The 25,884-nt window shown below is 37.7% G+C and overlaps 1 protein-coding gene across 3 annotated transcripts in view; it reads right to left on the reverse strand.

Moving 5' to 3' along the window:
• The window catches only part of SMCHD1 (structural maintenance of chromosomes flexible hinge domain containing 1), an 88,096-nt gene that overhangs the window by 8,992 nt on the left and 53,220 nt on the right, over positions 1-25,884 (reverse strand). For 2 of the 3 annotated variants that reach the window (XM_087931142.1, XM_026699346.2), the window contains exons 32-41: positions 24,905-25,062; positions 23,161-23,261; positions 22,116-22,177; positions 21,572-21,659; positions 13,514-13,645; positions 12,364-12,516; positions 11,462-11,588; positions 10,483-10,602; positions 2,032-2,117; positions 406-525 (exon numbers count right to left, since the gene is read on the reverse strand). In XM_087931142.1, the coding sequence (XP_087787268.1) occupies positions 406-525; positions 2,032-2,117; positions 10,483-10,602; positions 11,462-11,588; positions 12,364-12,516; positions 13,514-13,645; positions 21,572-21,659; positions 22,116-22,177; positions 23,161-23,261; positions 24,905-25,062 (1,147 nt within the window). Of the gene's footprint in view, positions 1-405; positions 526-2,031; positions 2,118-3,237; positions 3,438-10,082; positions 10,603-11,461; positions 11,589-12,363; positions 12,517-13,513; positions 13,646-21,571; positions 21,660-22,115; positions 22,178-23,160; positions 23,262-24,904; positions 25,063-25,884 lie in introns of those variants that run through there. The other variant, XR_015743170.1, reaches the window with a different exon arrangement.

Below are 25,884 nucleotides of genomic sequence, written 5' to 3' on the forward strand. Positions count from 1 at the left end.
ACCCAGCTGGCTTTGTACGTAAAGTAAAATTAATCTCCTGGTTTCTTCCCTGATGCCTCTACCAGAGTGGCTCCTATGATGGTATTATTACATATTAAAAAACACACTTAATTAAAATATCAATAATAATGCCCTTTTCTGCTCCTTTTTTCACTTAGAATTGACAGGCATGTATTATGATTCCCTAAAGCTAATAATATTAAGAAAAATATTACTACTATTGCTACTAGCTACTACCATCACTTATACTAATACTACTAATGATATTAACGCCTGGAGACATACAATAAGTGGATATGATAAAATAGGTAAGAAAAACATATACTATATAGAAAGGAAAGAAAAATAAAATAACAAAACTATTAGGTTTTTTTTTTTTTTTAAGAAAATTGAGAACAAACTTACCTTGCCCAAAATATCCCTATTACTTCTGGGATAATTGTCAAGTGCGCATATTCTTCTACGTTGTTTCAATAGTTTTTCCTGCTCAGCCTTAAGTTTTATTAAGGTATCAATATGCTGCAGCTAAAAATTAAATCAGAAAAATAGCACTATGTGTTGTTATAGAAATGTACTTTACAACACATACAAACCACTTAGAAACATACAATTAATTTAAAGCTCTTATGAATTTTTATCTTACTGAAACAAGCCTCCACTGGACAGTAGTAAAGTTCATTGCTTTCTAAAAACAGCCTAGAAATATAGTTCTTATTGATATTATTTTATCAATTTTATCAACTGGCAGCTGTACTTCCCTTTTACTTTGTGAACTACTCTTATAAATTGGTTTTATATCTGAAAATGTAATAAAATGTAATAAAAATAAAATGTTAATTCAATCAGATGAAGGAATTACAATAAAAAAGTATCAAAAGCAGGAGCAAATCGAAATGTGTAAGGGGTGTATAAATAGACCAAAATGAAAACAAATTACATGAGGTATTATTTATGATCCGTAAATGAAACTAAGAATTCTTCCATCCTGGAATATAAGCAAATCACAGTATTAGCACTGAAAGTTGCAACCTTATGTAAGCTTACCTTGAAACGAAATCCTACATTATCTTTCACAATTATTTGTAAATTGATTGACATAGCATACTTATTTTGATAGGGGGAGGGTTGCATTTAGGTCAGTGGTGACTTCTGCTAACTGCTTGAACAAGTCCCTGTAGTTTCCTTAGCAAGTTTGTCACTGCTTGCTTCCTAGGACTGAGAGAGAGTGATTGGCCCAAGCTCACCCAGCTGGCTTTGTGCATATGATGGGACTAGAACTAAGTATCCTAGATTCTGTCTAGCCTAATACCTTAAGCACTCACCAAACTGACTCTCTTGGATGAGCAGCCTGGTTTTAAAGATACTTATCAAGGGCCAAGAGACGTGCAAACTAACAGAGGTAAGGTATGAATGTTCTTTCCATATTCAGATTAACTTCTTATTAAACACTGTTCTTTCATGTTAAATATGGTCTAGGTAGGTTTTAACTTAGTTGGTTAGTACAATGGACCTCCCTGAGAGTAGTTGTGGCCCTATTCTGAAGTTCCAATGGCTGGGCCAACCCCATAGTTCCATGCCTGCACTTCGGGAGCTTGGTAACCGCATTGCAATTATGGCCTTTGCAATCTCCCCTGATCACATTACTGTGTTTTATAATGTTTTTGCCAAAACCTGGAATTTACTTCCGATTTTTGCCAAACCCAGCCCATTTCAAACCATTGGTTTGCTTTATGACCATGGCATGCTTAATGACTGTGCTGACCAGTTTATGATTGTGGCATTCACGTTAATGACTGCTGCAAAAAAAGGTCATAAAACGGGGTCAGCTGTGTGGGTGGCCTGTCTTACAATTGTCACAACTTACAACTGTGATGAGCAGTCGAGGACTACCTGTATTAAAGTCAGGCCACTTTGTCAGCACATCTTTCTGTGTACAAGAACAAGAAGTCTATTATATCTCTTTGGATACAATTATTCTATATGAAAATTCTGATGGTTAAAAATGAATAAAAATTAAGAAAATTAAATTACCACATTGGCCTCAGGTATGTCAATCTGATGTCTTTTCAGTTTATTCTTGAGCTGTGACTCCTTTTTCCTAGCTTCCTGTGCTTGGCCTGGAAAATAAATCAGCATAACAAGTTGGACTAAAAGGTGACTTCATTGCTTTGTGAAAGCAGTACCAGATAAAAATTAAAATAATCTTTCAAGCCAGAGGTTTAAAATGGAATTTGATTTGTTTTTTTCAACATTAACGCAGGAACCTTTTAATCATATTTTTATATTACTTTTTATTTAGATCTAAATTCATCACTTAAATGTTTTTTATTTTTCTTTTCTACTTTAATGTATGCTGCAGTTGAGATATCTATGTTGTTGAGAAATTGACCGTGAGAAACATTTTGCACATAATGAAGGCATGAAATTTAAAGTAATCGCTGTAAACAGACGTAGGTTAAGGAGGGAAAAATTTGTAAGAACCTGGCAAACTAACAACTAGATATATTGTGAAAAACAGACCTTCTACTCCTTGTCCCAAAAGCTGTTTTGGGCGTGCTTATGAAATGAACTGGCTATATCTATATTAAAGGGCAGCTTTGCTGCCCTGTGTAATTTATTTGAGCACCCATTAATATAGCAGTTCTAAAATTTAATAGCAGTTTAATAGCAGTTCTAAAATTTAGATGGAATATTAGTACTGTGGCACTGAAGGATACTTTATCTTGTTGAAGGTGAAGTTAGCGAGTGTCTCTGTTGTTCTGATTAATTTGCAAGCCTGCACTAGGAAAATACTTCTGAAATATTCCATAGGTGGAAGCTATGCAGGTTGATAGGCAGAAACCAACTCAGATTCAGTTCTACTAAGACTGAGTGACTTTGGGTGTTTGAGCCACACAGATCTGGGGAGATTCCATCTTTAACCTTGGATGGGATAGCATTTCCCCTTTCCAGGCTGGCATGCAATCTGAAGGTTTTCCAGGATTCTTGAAGAGCAGGTGTCAGCTGTGGCTAGGAAGACCTTTGTACAACTTCATCTGGTGTACCAGTTGCACCATTTCCTAGATCATGGTCCCTTCATGACCTAGTCACCTCATAGCTTGACTACTGCTATACACTCTATATGGGACAGTTTGTGAAGACCACCCAGAAGAAATAACTGATACAGACAGTTATCTGTTTTTGAAAAACTTCTATACGCATTATTAAAAAGAACTATGCATCACACTAATTTCTTTCAGAGTAAGCAATTTTATGAAAAGAAAAAAAAAATAGAAGTGATAGTAAGCCAAAGCAATTACAGACATGCACTAATATAAATCAAACAAAACCTGCAGCAATACAAGTAATTTATATAAATACTATTCAGTATAGCAATCCATTTCTTTCTGTCCTTACTTCCACCATACCCATATATTGCTTCATACATTGATTTTGGTCTTTGGAAATGTGGTAATATATTCATCATTTTCTGTAAATCCTTTGTACAGTTATTTCGCATAGATCTAGGGTTTGCAAACACTCCTGGTGGGGGCAGTATTGCCTTTGCAATGGGTGTTTCATCCTGTTTGATCTGCGAGCTTAAAAGGACCAGGAATATAGGTGAAAGTTCATGGTACACAGCCGAGCCATTCCCATGGGACCTTTCGTGCCTGTATATTCTCATGGGACTTTCCACAGCTGCATATTCTCATTCGGTTGAGGTCATTTGTTATTGATTCTGTACTTTTGATTTCTTTCTTAAATAAATACTGCTACCTGAGTTTACTCAGGGCTGGCATTTGCTCAGACGTTTCCCTGCATCTCATTTCAAGTGCCAGACCACCACAAGTGGTGACCCCGACGTGATAGTTTGGAAGAGCTATACGTTCCGACGTGATAGCTTGGAAGGCTATACGTTCCCGCATCCTATACTCATCGTCGCGGACGTCGACTGGGCCCTCATCTTCTTCGCTGGATGGAGATAGATTCTTTTCGTGAGTATGGGGGGAGATCTCTCGAAGGCTCAGAAAGAGCACATCAGGGAATTGAGAGGGATCACTGGGAATAGTTTTGGTTTTGGAGTTCATAGTAGAAGACATGCCGTAGGAAAGAAAGAAATTGAGGACTTATTACAGTATGTTTGGAAACATATTCAGTCATATCCAGAGGGAGGTAGTATTAAAGTAGAGTCCTGGAAAAAGATAGGGAAATTTTTGCATGAGGAACCTCGTGCCCCTTCTTCAATTTTGTTAACCTGGAGGGTGGTTATGGATGCGTTAGCTACTCATGAACAACTGCTCCTAGCACCCCCCGAAGAAGGTTTGCCGCCTTACCATGCGGTACGTTTATTGCCGCCGACGGCACCTCCAGATAAATCCAGAGGACTGTCAGGCGCTGAAAATACTTTGTCAGAAGATAAGAGTTTGCCTTTAAGAGTTCAAGTAGATGCAGTTACTGCAGCTATTCAAGAAGCAAAAATAGAGGGGAATTATCAGGAGATGATTTGGTGGAATTTGGAGTAGAGATTCAACTTAATCCAGTAGAAATTGGCGTGGACGCTGCATTAAATCCGCAGCGGGTGTGGAAGCCTTTACCTCTCAGAGTTTTAAAGGAAATTAAGCAAGCAGCAAAAGAATATGGTGTTAGATCGCCATATGCTCAGGCATTGTTAGAAGCAGTTGGCTATGGAAATAAAATGATTCCGGCTGACTGGAGAGCTCTGTTGAATATGATTTTAACTCCAGCTCAATATTTGGTGTTAGATCAGAAATGGAGACAGCTGGCAGTTCAGAGGGGAACAGCAAATGTTACCCCAGATCAGCTTTACGGAGCTGGTAATTTTACAACAGTAGAACAACAGAGAGATGGAATGCCTGAGGAGGGGTTCGTTCTTCTCCCACAGTTAATTTTTCAAGCCGTGGGGGCTCTCCCTGATGGCGAAGGTGGTGAGAAAACTTTCACTAACATCAAACAAGGGAACAATGAACCCTATGAAAATTTCATTAGCAGATTGAAAGTGGCTATTGAAAGACAAATTGATAATCAATTCGCCCGGAACGAATTGCTTTTGAAGTTAGCAGTAGAACAAGCTAACACAGATTGTAAAAAAATTTTGAATCCACTTGTAGCAAGTGGAGAGCGAGAGATCGCAGATTTGATTAATGCATGTAGGAAGGTTGGGAGTCAGTCTTTTAACATGGAGACTTTAGCTCTGGCTCTGCAGGCAGGAAATGCTAAAAAGGGAACTTGTTTCAATTGTGGGAAGCCTGGACATTTTAAAGCGCAATGTTGGGCTCCTGGAGGGGGTCAAAGTCAGCAAAACAAGAGATTAATGGGACAGGGTGTTCGTCCTAAATCAGTGTGCCCGAAATGTAAGAAAGGATACCATTGGGCAAATCAGTGCAGATTTCATTCTGAGGGAAAAAACTAGGAAGCAGGGATCAGGGCATTCTCCCTACTTTAAAGAGTGAAGTAATGTCCGAAGGGTTGGAGCCACCAGAGAGAGGTAGGGATCAAATATGGTCGCCAGCTACAAAAGGTTCAGCAGGAATTGATCTTCCATTAGCTGAGGATTTGGAATTAGGATATCCACATGTAGTTTGTTTAGGGTCAACGGATTTCTATGGACTGTTGCCTCCGGCTTCTGTGGGTCTTCTTCTTCCTAGATCATCAGCTCATAAACGTAAATTGTTTGTGGTTCCTGGGGTTATTGATTCGGATTATGAGGGTCAGATCAAAATTCAAGTTCATTCACCTGTTCCTCAATCTTTGAAAAAAGGGGATTGTTTTGCACAGCTTTTAGTTTTGCCATATCTGTCTTTGGGGGAGTCGGATAGAATTCGTCAGGGTGGATTTGGATCTACAGATATGTTTAGTGAGTCTAGTGTGTTTTCCATCATGCAAAATGTCAAGGCTGATCAGAAACCAAAATTAACTCTTTTGGTTGAAGGCAGACAGTTTATTGGATTGCTGGACACTGGAGCGGATGTTTCGGTGATTAGCGAAAGTGAGTGGCCTAGGGGTGGCCGACGGATCCTACACCGTCTGTTCGAGGAGTCGGAGGACTTCAAGACGCACGGGTCAGTAGGAGGATTCTTTCTGCCAAAACAAAGCAGGGAAGTGCTATTGCACATTTCCAACCGATTGTTTTGCACCTTCACGTTAACTTGTAGGGCAGAGATTTGATGCAACAGTTTGATACAAAGGTTGTCATTCATGATGACTGAACACCCACCTGTGGAGTTATTAAAATTACAGTTACTCCAGCAGGAGCCAGTGTGGATAGATCAATGGCCTTTGACTAGTGAGAAATTAGTTCATTTACATGAATTGGTTCAACAACAATTGGAAAAGGGACATATAGTGCCTACCACTAGTCCTTATAATTCTCCAGTCTTTGTAATCAAGAAGAAATCGGAAAAATGAGATTTCTTCATGATTTGAGGGGGATAAATGCAATCTTAAAGCCAATGGGCCCACTACAGTGTGGGACACCTAATCCTAATTTAATACCTGATGGATGGAATATAAGAGTGTTAGATTTGCAAGATGCTTTCTTCTCCATTCCTCTGCACCCTGAAGATGTAGATTTGTTTGCTTTCACTATTTTGAGTATAAATCAGGGGCAGCCTGCTAAGCGATATGCATGGACTGTCCTTCCGCAGGGAATGTTAAATAGTCCTACCATGTGTCAAATGTTTGTGGATTGGGCTTTGCAACCTTTCCGGAGTAAATTCCCGGATTGGAAGGTTTATCATTACATGGATGATATTTTGATAGCTGCTAATATTTCTGATGCTGCAATGGATTCTGCTGTCATTCTTTTAACTGCTATGCTGAAAGAGAAAGGGCTGATAGTCAGTCCTGAGAAATTGCAAAAGGAATATCCTTTTGCTTATTTAGGTCATAAATTATTCTTGAGTCACATTACACCTCTGAAATTGGAATTTGTTCTTCCTGATCCTTTAACTTTGGTAGGTTTACAACAATTTTTGGGTCATATAAATTGGATCAGACCGTATTTGGGTTTAACTACCCTTCAATTAAGTCCTTTGTTTCAAGCTTTGGCTAGTGCTAAGCAAGCATCTGACATAATAACCCTGAATAAAGAGCAAAAGGGGATTTTGTCATTGATTGAGCAAGCTTTAAGCCGTAGGTGGACAGATAGATGTTTGCCAGATTGTCCATTATCAGTGATTTTAATCTCAGAATGAAGGGCTACTGCATTGATAGTTCAGGTAAAAGAAATAACAGCTTTAAGGATTCTGGAATGGATTCATTTGTCTCATACACCATCGAAATCCATAAATTGTGTCACAGAACAGCTCGCTGATATTTTTAATCGTGCTCGTCAGCGCTGCAAGGCTATTGCTGGTATGGAACCAGTAACATGTTATGTTCCTTTTGCTTTAGCTACCTAGGAACAAATGATTTGCAATAGTGAGTTTTTGCAGGTTTTGGTAGATTCTTGGCCAGGGAAGTTTTCTTGTCATCCTCCAGCCGATCCTCGGTTATCTTTGTATAAATCAGTTAGAATTAATTTAGCAAATCTTTTTGTGACTCAGCCTATATCAGATGCTCCTACAGTCTTTACTGATGGAGGGAAAGTTTTTGGTGCTTGTGTTTGGAAAGATAAATCTGGAATTTGGCATACAAAAGTGACATCAGAGCAGAAGTCTGCCCAGCAGGCAGAACTTGCTGCTGTAGTTTTGGCTTTTCAAAATTTTCAAAATCAGGATTTTAATCTAATAGTGGATTCTTTGTATGTGTATAATTTGTTACCCTTTGTAGCAGGTTCTTATTTGTCTCCTGGAATATCACCCAATATTCTACGATTGCTTTTGTTGTTGCAAGGATGTTTGGAGCAGCGTGTGCATGTGTGTTTTGTTGCTCATATTCGTAGTCATAGTAATTTGCCTGGAATTTTATCACAAGGTAATGCCAAAGCTGACAGTGCTGTAACTTCAGTTCTCACTGTCCAGCCATGAGACAGCCATAGTTATTTTCATCAAAACGCTAAAGCGTTGGCACACCAATTCAAGCTTACTGCTGCAGAAGCTGCTGCCATAATTCAACAATGTCCAACTTGTTCAAAGCAGGGCACGGCTATCCCTATGGGAGTCAACCCCAGGGGTTGAAACCTTCAATGATTTGGCAAATGGATGTTACTCAATATCCACCATTTGCACCCTGGAAGTATATACATGTGACTGTGGATACTTATTCAGGATTTCTAATGGCTACCCTCAAAGGGGTGAAGTGGTTAAACATGTCATTAATCATTGCATTAAGACATTTTCAGTTGCTGGTACGCCTCAAACTTTAAAAACAGACAATGGTGCAGCTTATCGGAGCAGAGTCTTTGATCAGTTTTGCAAACAGTGGTCCGTGGAACATAAATTTGGGATTCCATACAATTCCACAGGACAGGCTATTGTGGAGCGTCATAATGGCACGCTCAATAACATGTTAGCTAAATTAAATAAAAAGGAGGAAGCTCCTGGGACTTCCGGCAATTCAAGATCATTTGAATCTAGCTTTATATACTTTAAATTTTTTAAATTTGTCTGGTAACCCCCTGCGAAGTGCGGCCAGCAGGCATTTTCTTCTCCTTCTACAGATGCAGTGAGGCCTCGGTGTTGGTGCGGTTCCTTCCGGATCCGGCATGGGTTCCTGCTGAGCTGATTACATGGGGACGTGGTTATGCAGCAGTCGAATATCTTGGTCAAATTCGTTGGGTTCCTGGTCGGTGCGTTCGGCCTGATCATTCGCAGGCGCCTTCGCAGGCACCAGTGAAGGAGGTTTCGGAGGAGCAGGATGGCATTTCTGTGGTTCCTGATTCCGTACCTGTGGTTCCTGATTCTCTTGATGCCGGCAGTCCAGGCGCGGCGTTGTGAAGGCTGGGAAAAGATGACTGCTTATCTGAGATTGCCAACTTGTATGCAGCAGGTTCCTTTGGGGAATCGGACTAAATTGATCTGCAAACAGCGGCATCCTTTGATTTTTCCAGCATATTGGTCCTGGCATAAGGATCAAGACATTCTTTACTCGGGACCTGATAAGGATATTATATCTTCAGCCTGTGCAACAACTCTGATCCTGTTTAATGTTTCTGTTTCAGACTATGGACAATATCAGTGTCAATTGGAGTTGCCTAAGTTACCTTATACAGACTCTCTTTCCCACCTTTGGGAATAGCTATGAACTATAGAGATATTCATATTTTAAATAATTTTACTGTTGCTATGTTTAATGATACTATTAGAAGTATTAAGATGTTGAATGAAGAAGTGTCTGAAATTCGCCAAGTTACTTTACAAAATCGTTATGCTTTAGACATGTTAGCTGCCAAAGGAGGAGTTTGTGCCTTAATTCATTCACATTGTTGTGTTTTTATACATAATTATGAGCCTAACATTACAAGAACTGTTCATGATATGGAAGACCGCATAGCTGAACACGAAGCAGGAAAAGATGGTTTCAATAAGTCATTTTGGGCTTTGCTATGGGATTGGCTTCCTGACAGCTCATGGTTACGTTTATTGCTTCAATCAGTTGTAGTAATTGTTGTTATACTTATTATGTTATGTTGCTGTATTCAATGTATTCCTAATCTATTTCAAATGTGTACCTCAGCCTTTCAACGTATGGGACCAGGTCGTGAGGGAACTGTGTACTATGCCACTAAAACACCCCCCATCTTTGAATAAATAAAAAAGGAGGGAATGTGGTAATATATTCATCATTTTCTGTAAATCCTTTGTACAGCTATTTCGCATAGATCTAGGGTTTGCAAACACTCCTGGTGGGGGCAGTATTGCCTTTGCAATGGGTGTTTCATCCTGTTTGATCTGCGAGCTTAAAAGGACCAGGAATATAGGTGAAAGTTCATGGTACACAGCCGAGCCATTCCCATGGGACCTTTCGTGCCTGTATATTCTCATGGGACTTTCCACAGCTGCATATTCTCATTCGGTTGAGGTCATTTGTTATTGATTCTGTACTTTTGATTTCTTTCTTAAATAAATACTGCTACCTGAATTTACTCGGGGCTGGCATTTGCTCAGACGTTTCCCTGCGTCTCATTTCAAGTGCCAGACCACCACAGGAAATCCTTGTCTTTAAAAATGTGTCAATACATTGCATATATTTCCTACTTGATGGCATATGGGTAATATAGGTGATCATAGCTTCCATGTAAGTTCCATAGCTTCTCATATCCTTTGGGTAAAGCTGGGCTTTGGTTGCTCTTTAGGTAGGTACTATGACCCCAAAACTGGTGGTATCATCTTTGCAAGTAGCAAAAATACTGCATGTGTTGGGGCATGCCATAGGCTGCAATCAACTTTAGATCTTTCTCCGTCTTACTAAAAACATATGAAAAAACTGCACATAAAGACTGTTCATTGATAAAACATCAAAATCAGTTACCCGAGAACAATGTGGGTTTGTTTGACTTGCAAAATTATGTGTACAGGAACAGAATATCCTCACAATACTTACATTCTATTGTAGCAATATGCTGATTCTTAGACTCGAACCAATCTGTATGTTTCTTTATTAACTGTGAAAGGATGCCTTTCTCTTTTGTATGTTTTGCCATCTTCTGTTGAGTCGTATAATCTAAAGATAAAAAAGAATAATTCATTTTTTCCTTTCAATAACAGATATACATACAATGAATTAATTAGATACAATAATAGAATAACAGAGTTGGAAGGGATCTTGAAGGTCTTCTAGTCCAACCTCCTGTTCAAGCAGGAGATCCTACCATTCTGCACCAATCACTGTCCAATCTCTTCTTAAAAGCCTCCAGTGATGGAATACCCACAACTTCTGAGGGCAAGCTGTTCCACTGATTAATTGTTCTCACTATCAGAATTTTTTCCCTTAGACCTAGATTGGTTCTCACCTTGTTTGGTTTCCATCCATCCTGCCTTCTGGTGCTTTGGAAAATAGGTTGACCTCCTTTTCTTTGTGGCAGCCCCTCAAATATTGGACCACTGCCATGATGTCACCTTTGGTCCTTCTTTGCACTAGACTAGACTAGACATACTCAATTCCTGCAATAGTTCTTCATATGTTTTAGTCTCCGCCCTCTGATAATCTTTGTTGCTCTTCTTTGCACTTTTTCCAAAGTCTCAATGCTTTTTTTATATTGTAGTGACCAAAACTGGATGCAATATTCCAAGTGTGGTCTTACCAAGGCATTCTAAAATGGTACTAATGGTTCATGTGATCTTGATTCTATTTCTGTTAATGAAGCCTAGGACTGCATTGGTTTTTTTGGTGGCTGCAGCACACTGCTGGTTCACATTGAAGTGATTGTCCACTAGGACTCCCAAGATCCCTGTTACTACTTTTGAGCCAGGGTTCATCTATTCTATACCTGTACATCTGGTTTAGAAATAGCTTCTTAAACATTATAGAGGAAAAAGATAAACTTTAGAAAATTAAAAAAAATGGAATTATTGAAACTCACCATGATAAAACATAAAGGGTAAAGAATAAGGTTCCAAAGGTTGTTCTAAATTATGTATGACTGGCTCAAATTCAAGAATATACTTAGTTTTATTTTTTCCCGGACTATTTTCTGCTAGCACAAGATCCTGAAAAAGAACAGTGTGATCTGCATTATATATTTAAGAATTGTTTACCTAATGTGAATATACATTTACTTAGTATATAAAGCCCTAACCTTTGTTCAATACTAACAACTGCAAAATGTTTTTTTCAAAATAAGTGGCACCTGTTATTAATAGCACATTTTTAGCAATAAACTTAAATTTTTATTCCTCTCAATTTAAAATTAACCCAAACATCATGTCCTCAGAATCAGATATATATATATGCTATGTATAAGAACAAAATCAGCAACCTCAAATATTGTTACAGGAAATCCTCAACAGAAGGGGACCAGCATTCCAATCCTATATCATTATGACTGTAAAGCAAATCATCCTATGGCCAGTCCTTTTTTTTAACAAGCTTTTGCAGTGGCAGTCATTAAGCAAATCATGCAGTCAGTAAGCAAATGTATTCTTCCAAAAGTAAAATTGCAAATTGTGACTGCAGGATATTATAACCAATCATAAATGTGACCTAGTTGCTAACTACCCATGTGACTGCAAGGGTGTACAGCATGATACTTTATGATGGCCCAAAGTGCTTTGCAGGTCATAAAACACCTTTACTGAAGCAGCTGTAACTCTGAATGGTGATTAAGCAATAGAATCATGTCCATTTATAACAACATTTTCTAAATTATAGGAAAAAATAGGCAAAGAAAGATAAGTATTAAGATAATAATATGTACATGAATATAGTAGACTGCTCATTTCCATTCCTGAATTATTTATTGAAAGATTATTTAAGGAGACTCACCTCAATTTCAACAGTTCCTCTATGAAAAGGAAATACAACTGTCCTTTTTTCACCTTGAAACCAGGGAATATCACAGTTGTTCTCAGTTTCACTTTTAATTTTTGCTTCAATTTTTCCATTTAAATCACTTCCTGTACAGTTATCGTATTTATCCTTAAATTAAAAAGGCACTTGAATTAGAATTGAATTTTTAAAAATGTTCAATACATATCTTAAAGCTCATACAGAATCTACCTACATTTGGGAGTTTGTATTCCATTTGCTTATGGTATATTTTTTGAATTTTATAGAATACCATCCACAGACTACACAGTCCTGAGTTTAAGATGAAAATTATAAGTTCTTTTTTAAAGCCATTTTATTAAAGATTACACTTAGGCAAAAAATAGAAACAAAATATAAAAATTGAAAAAAAGTGCAGAAAAGGAAAAAAGTAGAAGAAAAAAACCTATAAGTAAGTAACTTCCCTCTTAATGATGAAATGTACAAACAATTTTGGTAATGTTTCACCATATCTTAAAATACAACAAATGCTGTCTACATTCTATACTCCTCTGTTATATTATGTTAAAAAAAAAAAAACCTTAAAGCTTTATTATTCATTCCTTTTCCTTTAGCAAAAGTCCATTTAGGGCTGCAGAAATAACTGCATATTTATTTTAACCTTGATGAAATAAGCCATCTCTATATCCTTTCTCTGTACTTTTAACAATCATGGTTTTTAATCCCTCAAATAATGCGGACTTGATTAATTTTCAGCTTCTCTTTGTCTCTTCTCAGCAAATCCTTCAAAACTTTAACAAACCCATTTAAATAATATTTTGCTTAAATTTTCTTCTTTTTCTCTGTCTTGGTATCATCTCTGTATGGACTGCAAAGCAACACAGCAATCTTTTTATAGACATGTAAAATATCTATAAAAAGCTCCTTAAAATGTCACAGTGATCATGAAGGTTTGGGAAATTCTAGTTGGTTCAAAAAGACTTAAAAAGTAAGCTTTAACAAACTGACCTAATTTGACTTTGGATTTTTCTGAATCTGACACAGATCTCGCCAGTTTGTATGTATATGTGTATAAATTATGTATGTATGAATGTACGTTTGTATGTATGTATATAACTCCATTTTAAACCACAATTCAATTAATCACCGTTACAATGAGGACCAAGTTCTTGACAAGGGTCCGACTGTCAACGTCCTGAACCTTAGACACAGCAGGGGTATTTGGCACAGTTTGTGGCTTCAACAGTTTTGGCTGGTTTGGCACCACATTAATTATAATCTTGAGGGAAAAAACACAACATATAGAGACTTAATGTACAATACAGAAATTTATCAACAGCATTAGCCCTAATTGCAGAAGTGTCCATGCATATTCTTGTCATATTTCACTCCTTTCTAGCCTGGGCCTATGAAGCAACTGGCAATGTATTACTACTCCAATATCACTGTTGAAATTGTGCTTCTTGTTGGTTTGCTTAAAATACACTGTAAACTGTTTTAGAATAATTGGTTCAAAATGCTTGAGTAATTTTGTCTGCATTTATGTTTTTATTCTTTGAGGCTTTTTTAAAATCACAAAACATATCAAAGAAAATAGTAGCATAGTTGAGTAATTCATCTCCCTAAATTTCAGCACTGGCCACACAAAAGCAGAATGAACTGACTTCCCTGTTCAAATAATTTTTTGAGAATGTTAGTAGCATTTACTCACTGTTTCATATATAGCAATGGACTAGAAACATACCCAACAGAGCTAAGTATTTATGACTTTTGATGTTACTTATTGAAAACTACAGATTGTCTTTGATATGACTGGTTTCTTAGTGACCGTTTAAAATTGCAAAGGACCCAGATTCAAATTCAGATGGCTCCCCCCCATGGTCACATGATTATATTTTATATATGTGGCAACGGCCCACATTTATGTGACTGATTTATAACATTCCCCCCCCCCCCGAAACTGGTGCTTGTTCAGGTTTCTGCAAAACCTGAATTGTAGAAAATGAGTTTGCTTAATCACGATAGTGTTTGTTTAACAATAGCAATAGCAGTTAGACTTATATACTGTTTCACGGTGCTTTACAGCCTCTCTAAATGGTTTAGAGTCAGCATATTGCCCTCAACAATCTGGGTCCTCATTTTACCAACTTTGGAAGGACAAAAGGCTGACTCAACCTTGAGCTGGTGAAGATTGAACTGCTGAACTGCTGGCAGTCAGCAGTCAGGAAACTACGGATTTGCTTAATAGCCATTGTGCTTAATGAATGCTGCAAAAAATATAAAATTGGGTTGGTCATGAGATGATCTTTTAACAACCGGCATGGTTACATCGTAACTCTGGGCTTAATTGCGGTTGTAATTTGAGGACTACAAGCACAGACATTAAATTTATGTAAGGAATAACACAGAAATTTCTATTATCCCTATTCACATACACAGTCTTGCCTTCTGATAATGTCAACTGATAATGCTGGAAAGAGGAGGTTAATTCTTCCAATATCCATATCAAACAATAGAAGAATGAATGAAAATGAGAAAAATAATCCTTTAAAAAAAATAATTTAGGCGACTTCCGGGGTGACGTCATGATGGCTCGGACATAGGAATGGTGGCTCCCTTCTGAATATCTGATTTTTACGTGTCTGGATACCGGAAGAAGTGACAGAGGACCCTGGAGAGATCTGCGGTACAGAGGGGAAGCTCCGAGGGCAGCGGGTGGAGACGCGATCCCCTGTTCCTGAAAGAGAAACCCCTTGAAAACGGCATGTAAGAGACTGGCCCTAGGGTCGGATCCGGAGGTGTGATGGCTTGAGAAATGGAGAAAGAAGCAAAGAATGAGATAACGAGTGTGAGCAGTGAGAATTGACAAAGAGAGGTACCTAATCCTCAGAGATTTAAAGAACTGGAGAGAGAGACAGATAAGTGAGTCTATGGTGAGGGAAATTTGGCAATCTAGCGATGGGAGCGAAAGACTAAGATTGATTATAGTGACTGTCTGTCAGAGTGGGGAAAACGACCAGAGACTAAAACTTGAAGCTGATATTAGCTAAAAATCATCCAAGACAGACAGTTTAAATATTTGGAGTGGACTGGTGAGGGCTGTATTTAATGTTCTTTATACATTCACCATTAACTCTCCTCATTACCAAATGTCCTCTTTCTTATAATATGCACAGTCACTGTCCCGGTCATATTTCCTTTACTCTCCTTCGGCACTTCTCGCCGGCTTTCCTTATGTGTCTCCTCCTTAGAAAACTACTTTGAGCATGCTAACAAACCAGGGAGATGGTTGGCCCATAAACTGAAAAAAGAGATGTAGAAAAAAATAATACAAAGCCTACAGGATGAAAATGAAATCCCACATCATTTGGCAGAAGAAAAACAAACCATTGCTCAGAAATATTTTGCAACATTATATACCCAGGATGAGATACCAGAAGAAAAGATTAAATGATATTTGAATGAGAGAAACATACCTACAATTCCAGACCTCACAAAGAAATGTTAAATGCTGAAATTACAATAACCGAAATGAAAGAGGCAATTAACAGACAAAAATGCAATAAAACACCGGGACCAGATGGGATTCCCGCAGAGTTATATAAAGAAATTCAAACACCATCGGAACAGTTATTGTTGCATTTGTATAGTGAAACATTAGAACAGGCAAAACTCCAAAATTCATGGACAGAGGCTTACATTACGCTTATTCTAAAAGAGAATACCGATGACCACCAGATCGAAAACTATAGATTGATTTCACTATTCAATGTTGATTACAAAATATTTGTCACAATAATCGTGGACAGGGTCAAGAAAATTTTAAATGAATACATCCACCCTGACCAAAATGGATTTGTACTAAAGAGACATTTAACAAATAATATCAGAATGATAATGAATGTATTAGAGTACTATGAGGCACACCCAGATAAGCAAGTGGCATTGATATTTATGGATGCACAAAAAGCTTTTGATAATTTGAATTGGAAATTTTTTATTAACCAATTGCATCTGATGAACTTTGTAGAAAAATTTATAGACACGATCAAAACCATATACACCACTCAAACAGCAAAGATAATCTTGAACGGAAAAATAAGTAACAGAAAAAAAAAGTAATGGAAAAATTCAATATATCAAAAAGAGTAAGATGGGTGCTGCTATCGCCACTACTATTTATCATTGCAACAGAGGTGCTATTAACACAAATTAGACATAACCAAGAAATAAAAGGACTAAGAATCAGAACAGAAAAATAAAAAATGCAAGCATTTGCCAATGATATGGCATTCATCATAGAGGACCCTTTGGAAACAGAAAATATATTGCTACAGGAAATTGAAGAATTTGGCAGAGTGGCAGGACAAAAATAAATAAAGAAAACACAAAGATATTAACGAAGAATATGACTGTGAAGCAGAAGAAGAAGAAATCGGGGATCCAAATGACAAAAAACCTGAAAATCTTAGTTGGTGTGGTGTGGTTGATGGTTAAATGCTCATTGATAAAAGCAGATAATTATGGAAATTATTAAAACAAATACAAAAAGATTTGGAAAATTGGGAGAAACTTTAGATATCGTTGACAGGGAGAATTGCTACCATTAAGATGACTATACAACCCAAGTTATCATTCCTCTTTCAAACAATTCTAATCAAACAAGGCAAATCCTTATTTGATAAAGCAATTACAAAATTTATTTGGCAAGGGAAAAAGGCCCGGATAAAACTAAAGCTCCTGCAGGATAGTAAAAATAAGGGAGGGTTCGGACTTCCAGATTAGGAACGCTACTATCAGGCTGCAATAGTAACATGGATTAAAGATTGAGTAAATTTGAAAAATAAAAGAGTGTTAATATTAGAAGGACATGACCTGCAGATTGGCTGGCACATGTTCATATGGGAGGGGGAAAATACATCCCATTTGTATTTTCAAAGACATCAAATTAGAAACACCTTGCTAGGGGTTTGGGAAAAACTAAAATGAAATCACTATACAAAGGTCCCAATCTGGATGTCAACCATGGAAGCTATGGTATATCTGAATGTTCTAGATCTAAACAAAACAGTGAATTATAAAGAACTACTACATCAGTGGTTCCCAAAGTGGGTGGTACCACCCCCTGGGGGGCAGTGGGATGCCTTAGGGGGAGCTATGAGGCAAGGGGGCCAGCAGGGGGCACTAAGAGGCAACGGGGAGCATTCGAGGCACCGGCCCCACTGGCTCACCCCATTGACTGTTGCATAGTGGCTTTGCTCTACTTTCCCAACGTGCCGCAGCCACTGTGTTCGAGGCGCTGGTTCTGCAGGCTCACCCCATTGAGCCCCTTGCACTGTGCTGGTGCAACTGAGCCTGTGGTGCTGGCGCCTCGAAAGTGGCAGTGGCAGTGGCAGCACGTTTGAAAAGTAGAGCAAAGCCAGAATGTGTTGGGTATATGGATACACCAACCAGGTTTGGGTTGAATAAATATGTAAACCTAGGTTTAGGTGTTTTGTAGCTTTAAGCACAAGAAACTGCAATGTCATTGTGGGTGCGGTTGCAGGCAGCAATATAGGTAGGAAGGGAAACGTAATAACCCCGGCTTCTGGATGTTACTGTCTGAGTCACTGGCTTCTGGATGCACCTGGTTCTGTTCCTGGTCTGCTGCCTGCTGTGTTGGAACGTCTATCTGCTTACTTTTGGAGGCTACTGTGCCAGATACCATTTCAACTGAACACAAGGACTGTTTGCTTGGTGAGCTGTGGATTCAGCGTTTGTCTTTGAGAGAAAGGTATCGGGATGAGAAGATTTACAAGCAGATATAGACATTGTATTTACTGTTAAAGGACTAGATAACTGGATAGATATACTGGATAATGACATATGGACTGAATGACACTTCTTAATCTCTGTGTGCAATAAATAACTATTTTAAAACCACAAACAGTGTTTTTGTCTCCAGTGTGTGTATACTCTTGGGCCCACTCTCTCTCTCATTTGCCTGCCTGGCTGGACTGCTGCTGCATACTCTGCTTGGGGGTTTATCCCCAAACACTAACAGAATGGTAGGTAGATAGATAGGTAGACAGAAAGACAGACAGGCAGGCACGCAGAAAACCACTCTGGTTTTGCTCTACTTTCCGAATGTGCTGGCGCTGTGTTTGAGGTGCCGGCTCTGCAGGTTCACTCCATTGAGCCTCTTGCACTGCTCCGGTGCAACAATTCGGAAAGTAGAGCAAAGCCAGAGTGATTTTCTGCCTGCCTTCCTGCCCACCACTCTGGCTTTGCTCTACTTTTCAAATGTGCTACCGCTGTCGCATTCTGCCTGCCTGCCTGCCTGCCTACCTACCTATCTACCAATATATCTAGCTATCTATCCATTCATACATACATCTATCCATCCTTCCATCCACATCCATCCATCCATCCAAAAAGTCTGCCTGCTTGCCTGCCTGTATGTCTGTCTGTATGTCTTCCTGCCTGCCTACCTACTTACCTGTCTCTATCTATATATCCATCCATTCATCCATCTATGTTCGAAGCGCCAGCCCCACAGGCACATCAGGAAAGCAGAGCAAAGCTAGTCTGGGAGGAAGGGAGGGAGGGAGGGGGAGAGGCAGAGGGAGAGGGAGAAGGAGAGGGAGAGAGCGAGCGAGCGCTGATGCATCAGATTGAAATGAGGCCTAGTTTAGACTGAGGCCCTTTTCCACATTGAAACATCTTTGGCTTCTATTAAAGGTTTTGTGGATGAAGCATGGTCAAGACTATCAGGAAGCTCTCACATTTTGTTGAGGCTTTTAACAGGATCCATTAGACCAGACCTCCACCCAGAAAAATTACTTTTGCCCAATGTATTACAGTGCCAATTCTGAAGAAGGCAAAACCAAAATGTACTGGTAAATTACAAGGAGAACACACACACAAACAAACACACACACACACACTCCCTTTTAACCTTGCTGGAGCAGGTGATTGGACAAGAATAGATCTCTTATTATCTTTCTCCTCCTTCCCTCCCTCCCTCCCTCCCTATTTCTTTTTCTTTCTGTCCCTTCCTTCCATTCCCCCTCTTTCTTTGTCTGTCCCCTTTTCTTTTTTTCCCTTTTCTCTTTCTTTTCTTCCTTCTCTTTCTCTCACTTTGTTTCCTTTCTCTTTCCCTCTCTCAGGTTTACCCCATTGACTTGGTGCACAGCTCCACTAGGACTTGCTTGGACAGGTCCATCCGGTGCAATGGTGTCCAATGGGGTGGACTTGCAAGGTCAGCACCTAGAACGCGGCCGTGGTGGCACGTTTGAAAAGTAGAGCAAAGTCAGAGGTCGGTAATTTTTGCTGCAAAGAATCACAAAAGCTTCTGGGCTGTGCACAAGAAGGGACACACAGGTCGATGCAATTCAACAACATAAAACAAATCAACAAGAATTGGCAAAGCATCTCTGATTAGATTCTATTCACTACTAGAATCTAATCAGAGATCCTTTGCCGATTCTAGTCCAACGACTAGAAGGGGTTAGAAGGGATTGTGTGTGTGTATGTGTGTGCATGGCTGTCAAAACTCCAAAAACAGGTCAAGTAGCTCTGGGGAGGCCAGTCATAAATTAAAACAGTTGCTAAACAACTGACCATTAAGTGAGGATCACTTGTATTTGGTTTGCCCACCCAGTCACATGACCATCAAACCACACCTACCCGGTCATGTGACCACCAAGCCACGCCAGCTAATCATGTGACCAGCAAGCTACACCCACCCGGTCACATGACCAGCAAGCCACACCCTCAAATTAGGCCATGCCCACAGAAATTTGAATCCCACCCCTGGGTGTGGGGCACCGCTGATGAGTTTTTAGCACCAAGGGGGTAGTGGACTGAAAAAGTTTGGGAACCATTGTACTAGATGAACAAGGGAAACTAAAATCTAAGCAGGAGCTCAAGTTACAAGGAACACAGATAGATTGGTGGCCGTACCTACAGATCCAAGCAGGATATAAAAGTATAGACACAGAACAATATGGGATATATTTGGATGAAAAAGAACTGGATAAAATTTTACAGTGGGCAGAGGAAAAAACAATTACCAAAATGTATAAGTATTTGTTAAGGCATAAGATGGAAGAAGAAACAGTGAAGGAAACAATAATAACCTGGGCCAAAAATTTTGGACATAGTATAATTTGGAAGATTGGGAAAACTTATGGGAAATAAATTATAAATTAACTTTATCAGCAAACTATAAGAAGTATTTATATAAAACGTTTTATCACTAGCATTTACAGCCAGTGAGGCTTGCAAAAACGTTCCCCAATAATTCCGCAAGTTGTTGGAAATGTGGCCACAAGCAGGGAATCTACTATCATATGTGATGGACCTGCCCAAAAGCGAAAAAATACTGGCAAAAAATTAGAAATTGGTTAGAAGAAATTACAAAAGTAAAAATCAAATTGAAACCAGAGAGTATTTTTATTAGGGATTTTAAAACAAACAATTGGCAAAAAAACCTGCTATATATTATATTATATATATTATACTCCATATACTAACAGCAGCAAGAATTGCCTTTGCCCAAAATTGGAAATGTGAAAATACAACCCCCCCACCGACTTTATGATTATAAAGAAGACTTTACAATGTGCAGAAATGGATAGGTTGTCAATGGAGCATAAAAACAAAGAGGAGAGAGAGCACGATGAGATCTGGAATATATCGTACAGTTGGTTGGAAAGTAGACATGAAATGAATAGAAGGAAGATAAATTAAGACAACAACAACCTCTCAGTTTTATATCATGTAATGCAGATAGGAAGGGGGGGCAATAGATTTAAACTGTTATAGGCATAAGACATAACTGTCACTGATACAGGGCAATCAACAGTTCTGTATGGCTTCATTAGATTTTGATAAAAATTTGAATCAAGTGATACCATTCATTGGAGCAAATTTTAAATCCAGCAGCCTTATTAAACTGTATAAAGTTGGTTTGTTGTTTTTTAAGCCTTTTCCTGGACCAATAAATCTAAAACTAACAAAGATGTCAATTGATTAGATAACCCTTTGGTATATTTTTTTAAATTTTTTAATCTAATAAAGATAAGACATGCTTATGAATGCTAAAAAATCAATACAATTTGTAGCTGGGCAAAATCTTACCAGAGAGAAGTAATAAAATACAATTTTAAAAATGTAAAATTTTTAACATGTAACATTTTTACATATTATTTCAAAAACTCACCTCTTTACTACTAAGAACAATTTTTTTGTCAATTGTAAATATAAATTGGATGCTGTATTTGCCTGCTTTTTTTGGATTCATTTCATTCCTAAATTATAAACACTAATGTTAGTATTTCTTTAAAATTTACAATACTTAAATTCTCAATATTTTCCCTATTAAATTTTTACATTGCTCTTTGAAACAAATGAACCAAAATCAGTTTTTTCAACATAACTTGTTTTATTATATATTTTAGGCAGTCTGAAAATAAGAAATACTCAGACTGATTAAAAAGAAATAAACAGAATTTTCATATTTAATGTCTGCAATACTTGCTATACTTTTGCATATATATTCTCAATTTTGAAACACTATTCTAGACACAGGTATTTAACAGACAATATATCAATACCTAGTTTGAAAAAAATCATACCTGCAATATGAATTTCAATCTTAATAAAAATAAATTATTGCTATCAAACCAAACTATATTTAAAAACAAAACTGATTATTTTTGTAATCAGCATTATAGAACTACTATAAAGTAACATTATTTGTTAACCTGAAGCAAAACCAGCCCTCATCCATGTCATTGTTTGCTTTGATACACTGAAATGTTGTAATCTAAAAAGAAAAAGTAAAAAGATAATGAGAAAGCCATATTATATATGTAAGCATTTAAAAAGTAATTTTATTAAATTCAGTTACTTTGAATCCTTTAGAATCTAAATAAATAAAATGATAGACATTATTTTAACTAAGAACCTTAAAAAGTATATAGTATAAATTAAGCTCATTTTTTAGTTTTTAGTCAAAATCAAATCAATAGATTATCTTAAAAGACCAAAGTTCAATATTAATTAAGCTCATATTTATGTTAAAGAAAATGTAAAGTAAAATGCACATAGAACAAATTCATACAACATTAAAATTAATGGGTATATATAAATAGGAGAGGATAAATCATAGATGCTAGACAAATTTCTCTTTTGAATACATTCAGTAATTGGACTCCCCTACTAGAAAGTATTATCTTTCAACCTCAAAAGTGCTCATAAAATTATCTCATGATCCAAGTAGATAATAATGATGTGATTCTTCATGTATTCTCATCTCTAACCTCTCTGGGCTTTAAGGATACAGAAACCAATGCTTTTAGCAATGATCATTCTTGTCTACTTTCAATCAACAGAAGTTCAAGATCATTTTACAGGTAACAAAATAATAATAATAAAAATTCACTGCTTTAATATAAATGAAGATATTACCAGAGCAAAGCTATCTTTGTCTAAATAAAATTACAGATTATTGTATTAATTTAAAATGAGCAATTGTTCTCTAAAACACTGAAGTGATTTACACTAATGCTCAAATGACATATTTTTAGGAGAGTGTGAAAAACACTTGTCAAGATATTTATTCCAACACTGAAATTTCTTTTATGGAACCTGATCAATTACTGAACAAGGCAATACTGTGAAACATCTGGTATGATGAAAAAATAACATCAATAAATTGATGGATAGGTTTAACTGGAACTAAATTTGTACACATATGTAAAATGTCTGTCTATCTATCTGTTGCACACATTGTTTCCTGTTACTTACATTTTCATCATTGTCTGTTTCCTTAATTTTCATACAAATCCTTTCTGGATTTATATTTTTAATATTGTTGCCATCTTCAGAAATAACACTAACCAGGAAATCTGCATGAGGGAAAGAAATCTATTTTCACACATGTTGCTAAACTTAACTTCCAGATTAAAATTCTGAAGTAAAATATTACTAGTCAGAAATACATGTCAAAGAATATAAGAAACTGATAAGGATACTATAATGATATATATTCTATAAAAATGCATCACTTTATTCCCAGACACTTAATGACATCACATCATAGCCAAAGAATCCAGTGCCATAACTCAGAATAGCCAATAGCACTTAGACTTATATACTGCTTCACAGTGTTTTACAGCCCCCTCTAAGTGGTTTACAGAGTCACTGGTGCCAAAGCATCCACTGATTCCAATGCCATGGACCAGGATGATGGGACAGATACTTTTTATAGTGAAGAAGAAGGAAAATGCAATCAGGTTTCAAGATTGATGTCAGCACTTTGACCAAAGCCAAATCATGAAACTGATTCCCCATTTTGACCGATATAGGCTACAGTAATAAAATAAATAAATTCTGTAATAATATAATAAATAAAATGAATACATGTAATACAATAAATAACTAACACATAAATTCTTTTGGTTTGGAGATTAAGAACACTGAGGGGTATCTACAGAAGCAAATCGAAACTGAATTGCTGAAAAACTGAAAGGAATAATAGAAGTTTACTTCCAAAAGGTACTAATTATCTTTATTATAAAAAAGGCGTGAATAATCTCAATTTTGGTAGGATTACATTAAAGAATATGAAGGCATATTCCAATGGGAATATAATGTGAGAGTAATTTGTATTCCGCCAATCCAATAATGCAAGATATCAATTGAAAAACAATATTCCTAATCCCTATAGATCACTGCTTTTCAGAGTTTGCAGAAGCTCTGAAAAGATTTGGTATCAGATAATAAACTGTTCTTAGCTTCAATGTAGGTCTTGAAAATTATCACTACTTTCTATAGGCCTACCACTAATCTTGCAATCATACTTAATATACTTTGTCCTGTGGAGCAAAAAAAAGGTTTTAAGCAGCGCAAATTCAGATCTATTCATATGATAGTTCAATGTAAAGGCATTTAGCACCAACACATCAGCAGATTGCTGTGTTAAGCTATAGAGCAGTAGTGGGTAACCTTTTTTGGCTCCCGTGCCGAAAATTGCACTCGTGCTCATGTGCCAGCATCCAGAAAGCAATGCGTGTTTGGCCCCCACCCCCTGTGCATGCACACGCGATCCCCCTGCGCACCATGTGTCTGCACAAGTGTGCATTATCCCCCACACACTGCTCATCTCTGCATATGTGCGCTAGACCCCCACGCATGCTGCATGTCTGTGCATGCACATCTCCCGTACAACCCTGCCCCGCGCATGCATGCCAGATACCCGACAATCAGCTGTCGGGCAACGGCGGTGTGTGCGCATATGCAGTGGGGCTCTTCTGGGCGACCTCTCACTTGCCAGCAGAAGTGGCTCTGCATGCCACTTCTGGCACACGTGCCATAGGTTCATCAACACGGCTATAGAGTAACTACCATTTTATAACCTAAAAATGACACTGATAGAGCAAACTATCTTTTAAAAGATGGCCGAAAATATTCTGTTGAAAAATAAGAAATAAAAGCATTCCAACTTTCTAATGATTATCTTAGAAAATAAAAAAAATGTTAAAGCACTCACCAGGAAGAATGTTTCCAGCGGTGAAGATAGCACTCTCATCATATTTAATATTTAAATGTACAGGTTTTTCTGGGTCAGGCCAAACCTTTATTTTGATCACTGGACTTCTTAGTACTTTCCCATTATAGGAGGCCTCGAAATGCAAGTTGTACTTTCCTCTGAAATACAATAATAAACATCAGTATAGTTCTACTGAAGGCTTCAACATTTTAAATAGAAATATAGGAGTTCCAATATACAGTAATCTTTGACTTACAACCATTTTTTTTACAACTGGCACAGCATCCCCTTGGTCATGTGATTAAAATTTTGACATTTAGCTACTGGCGTGTATTTACAAACAGCACACGAATGGCTTCTTTTCTTGGTCTCTTGGCAGCCTTTGGTATCATCACCCATGAAATTATTTTGGACTGGTTTCAGGGACTAGGTATATAGGTGGCACTATATTGTGCTGATTCTCCTCCTTTTTCCCTGGATGGTTTCAGTCAGTGTCTGAAGCTTGTGGTCCTTGCTTTGTGGAATTCCAAGAGATTTGGTACTTTCCTCTCACCCATTTAACATCTACATAAAGCTGATGGGTGAGATCATTCATCACTATGGAGTAACTGTCTTCAATACACTGATGAAATTCAGTTTAACACATCTGTCCATGATAAACTAAAATATGTTGTGATGTTGTAGTGACTGGAAGCTGGGAACAAAAGCTTTCAGCTTAACTGTAGCAAGACTCGGTGGCTTTGGGGACTTCTGGTTTTAGGGATTTATCATCTCTTGTTCTTAATCAGGTGGCACTGCCCTGAACAGACATTGTGTGCATTCTGGACATCCTCCTGAATTCCAGATTTCTTTATGTAGTTTTGTGTTGGGTGCCATTTGTACCATTTCTTGGACCACGACACATTGCTCTCTATCACTCATTTACTGATTACCTCCCAAATATTACTGTCATGTGCCCTACATAGAGCTGCCTTTAAACT

Source organism: Pseudonaja textilis, chromosome 3, assembly GCF_049901715.1.
Source record: "Pseudonaja textilis isolate UNSWEBS1 chromosome 3, rPseTex1.2, whole genome shotgun sequence".
Taxonomy (NCBI): domain Eukaryota; kingdom Metazoa; phylum Chordata; class Lepidosauria; order Squamata; family Elapidae; genus Pseudonaja; species Pseudonaja textilis.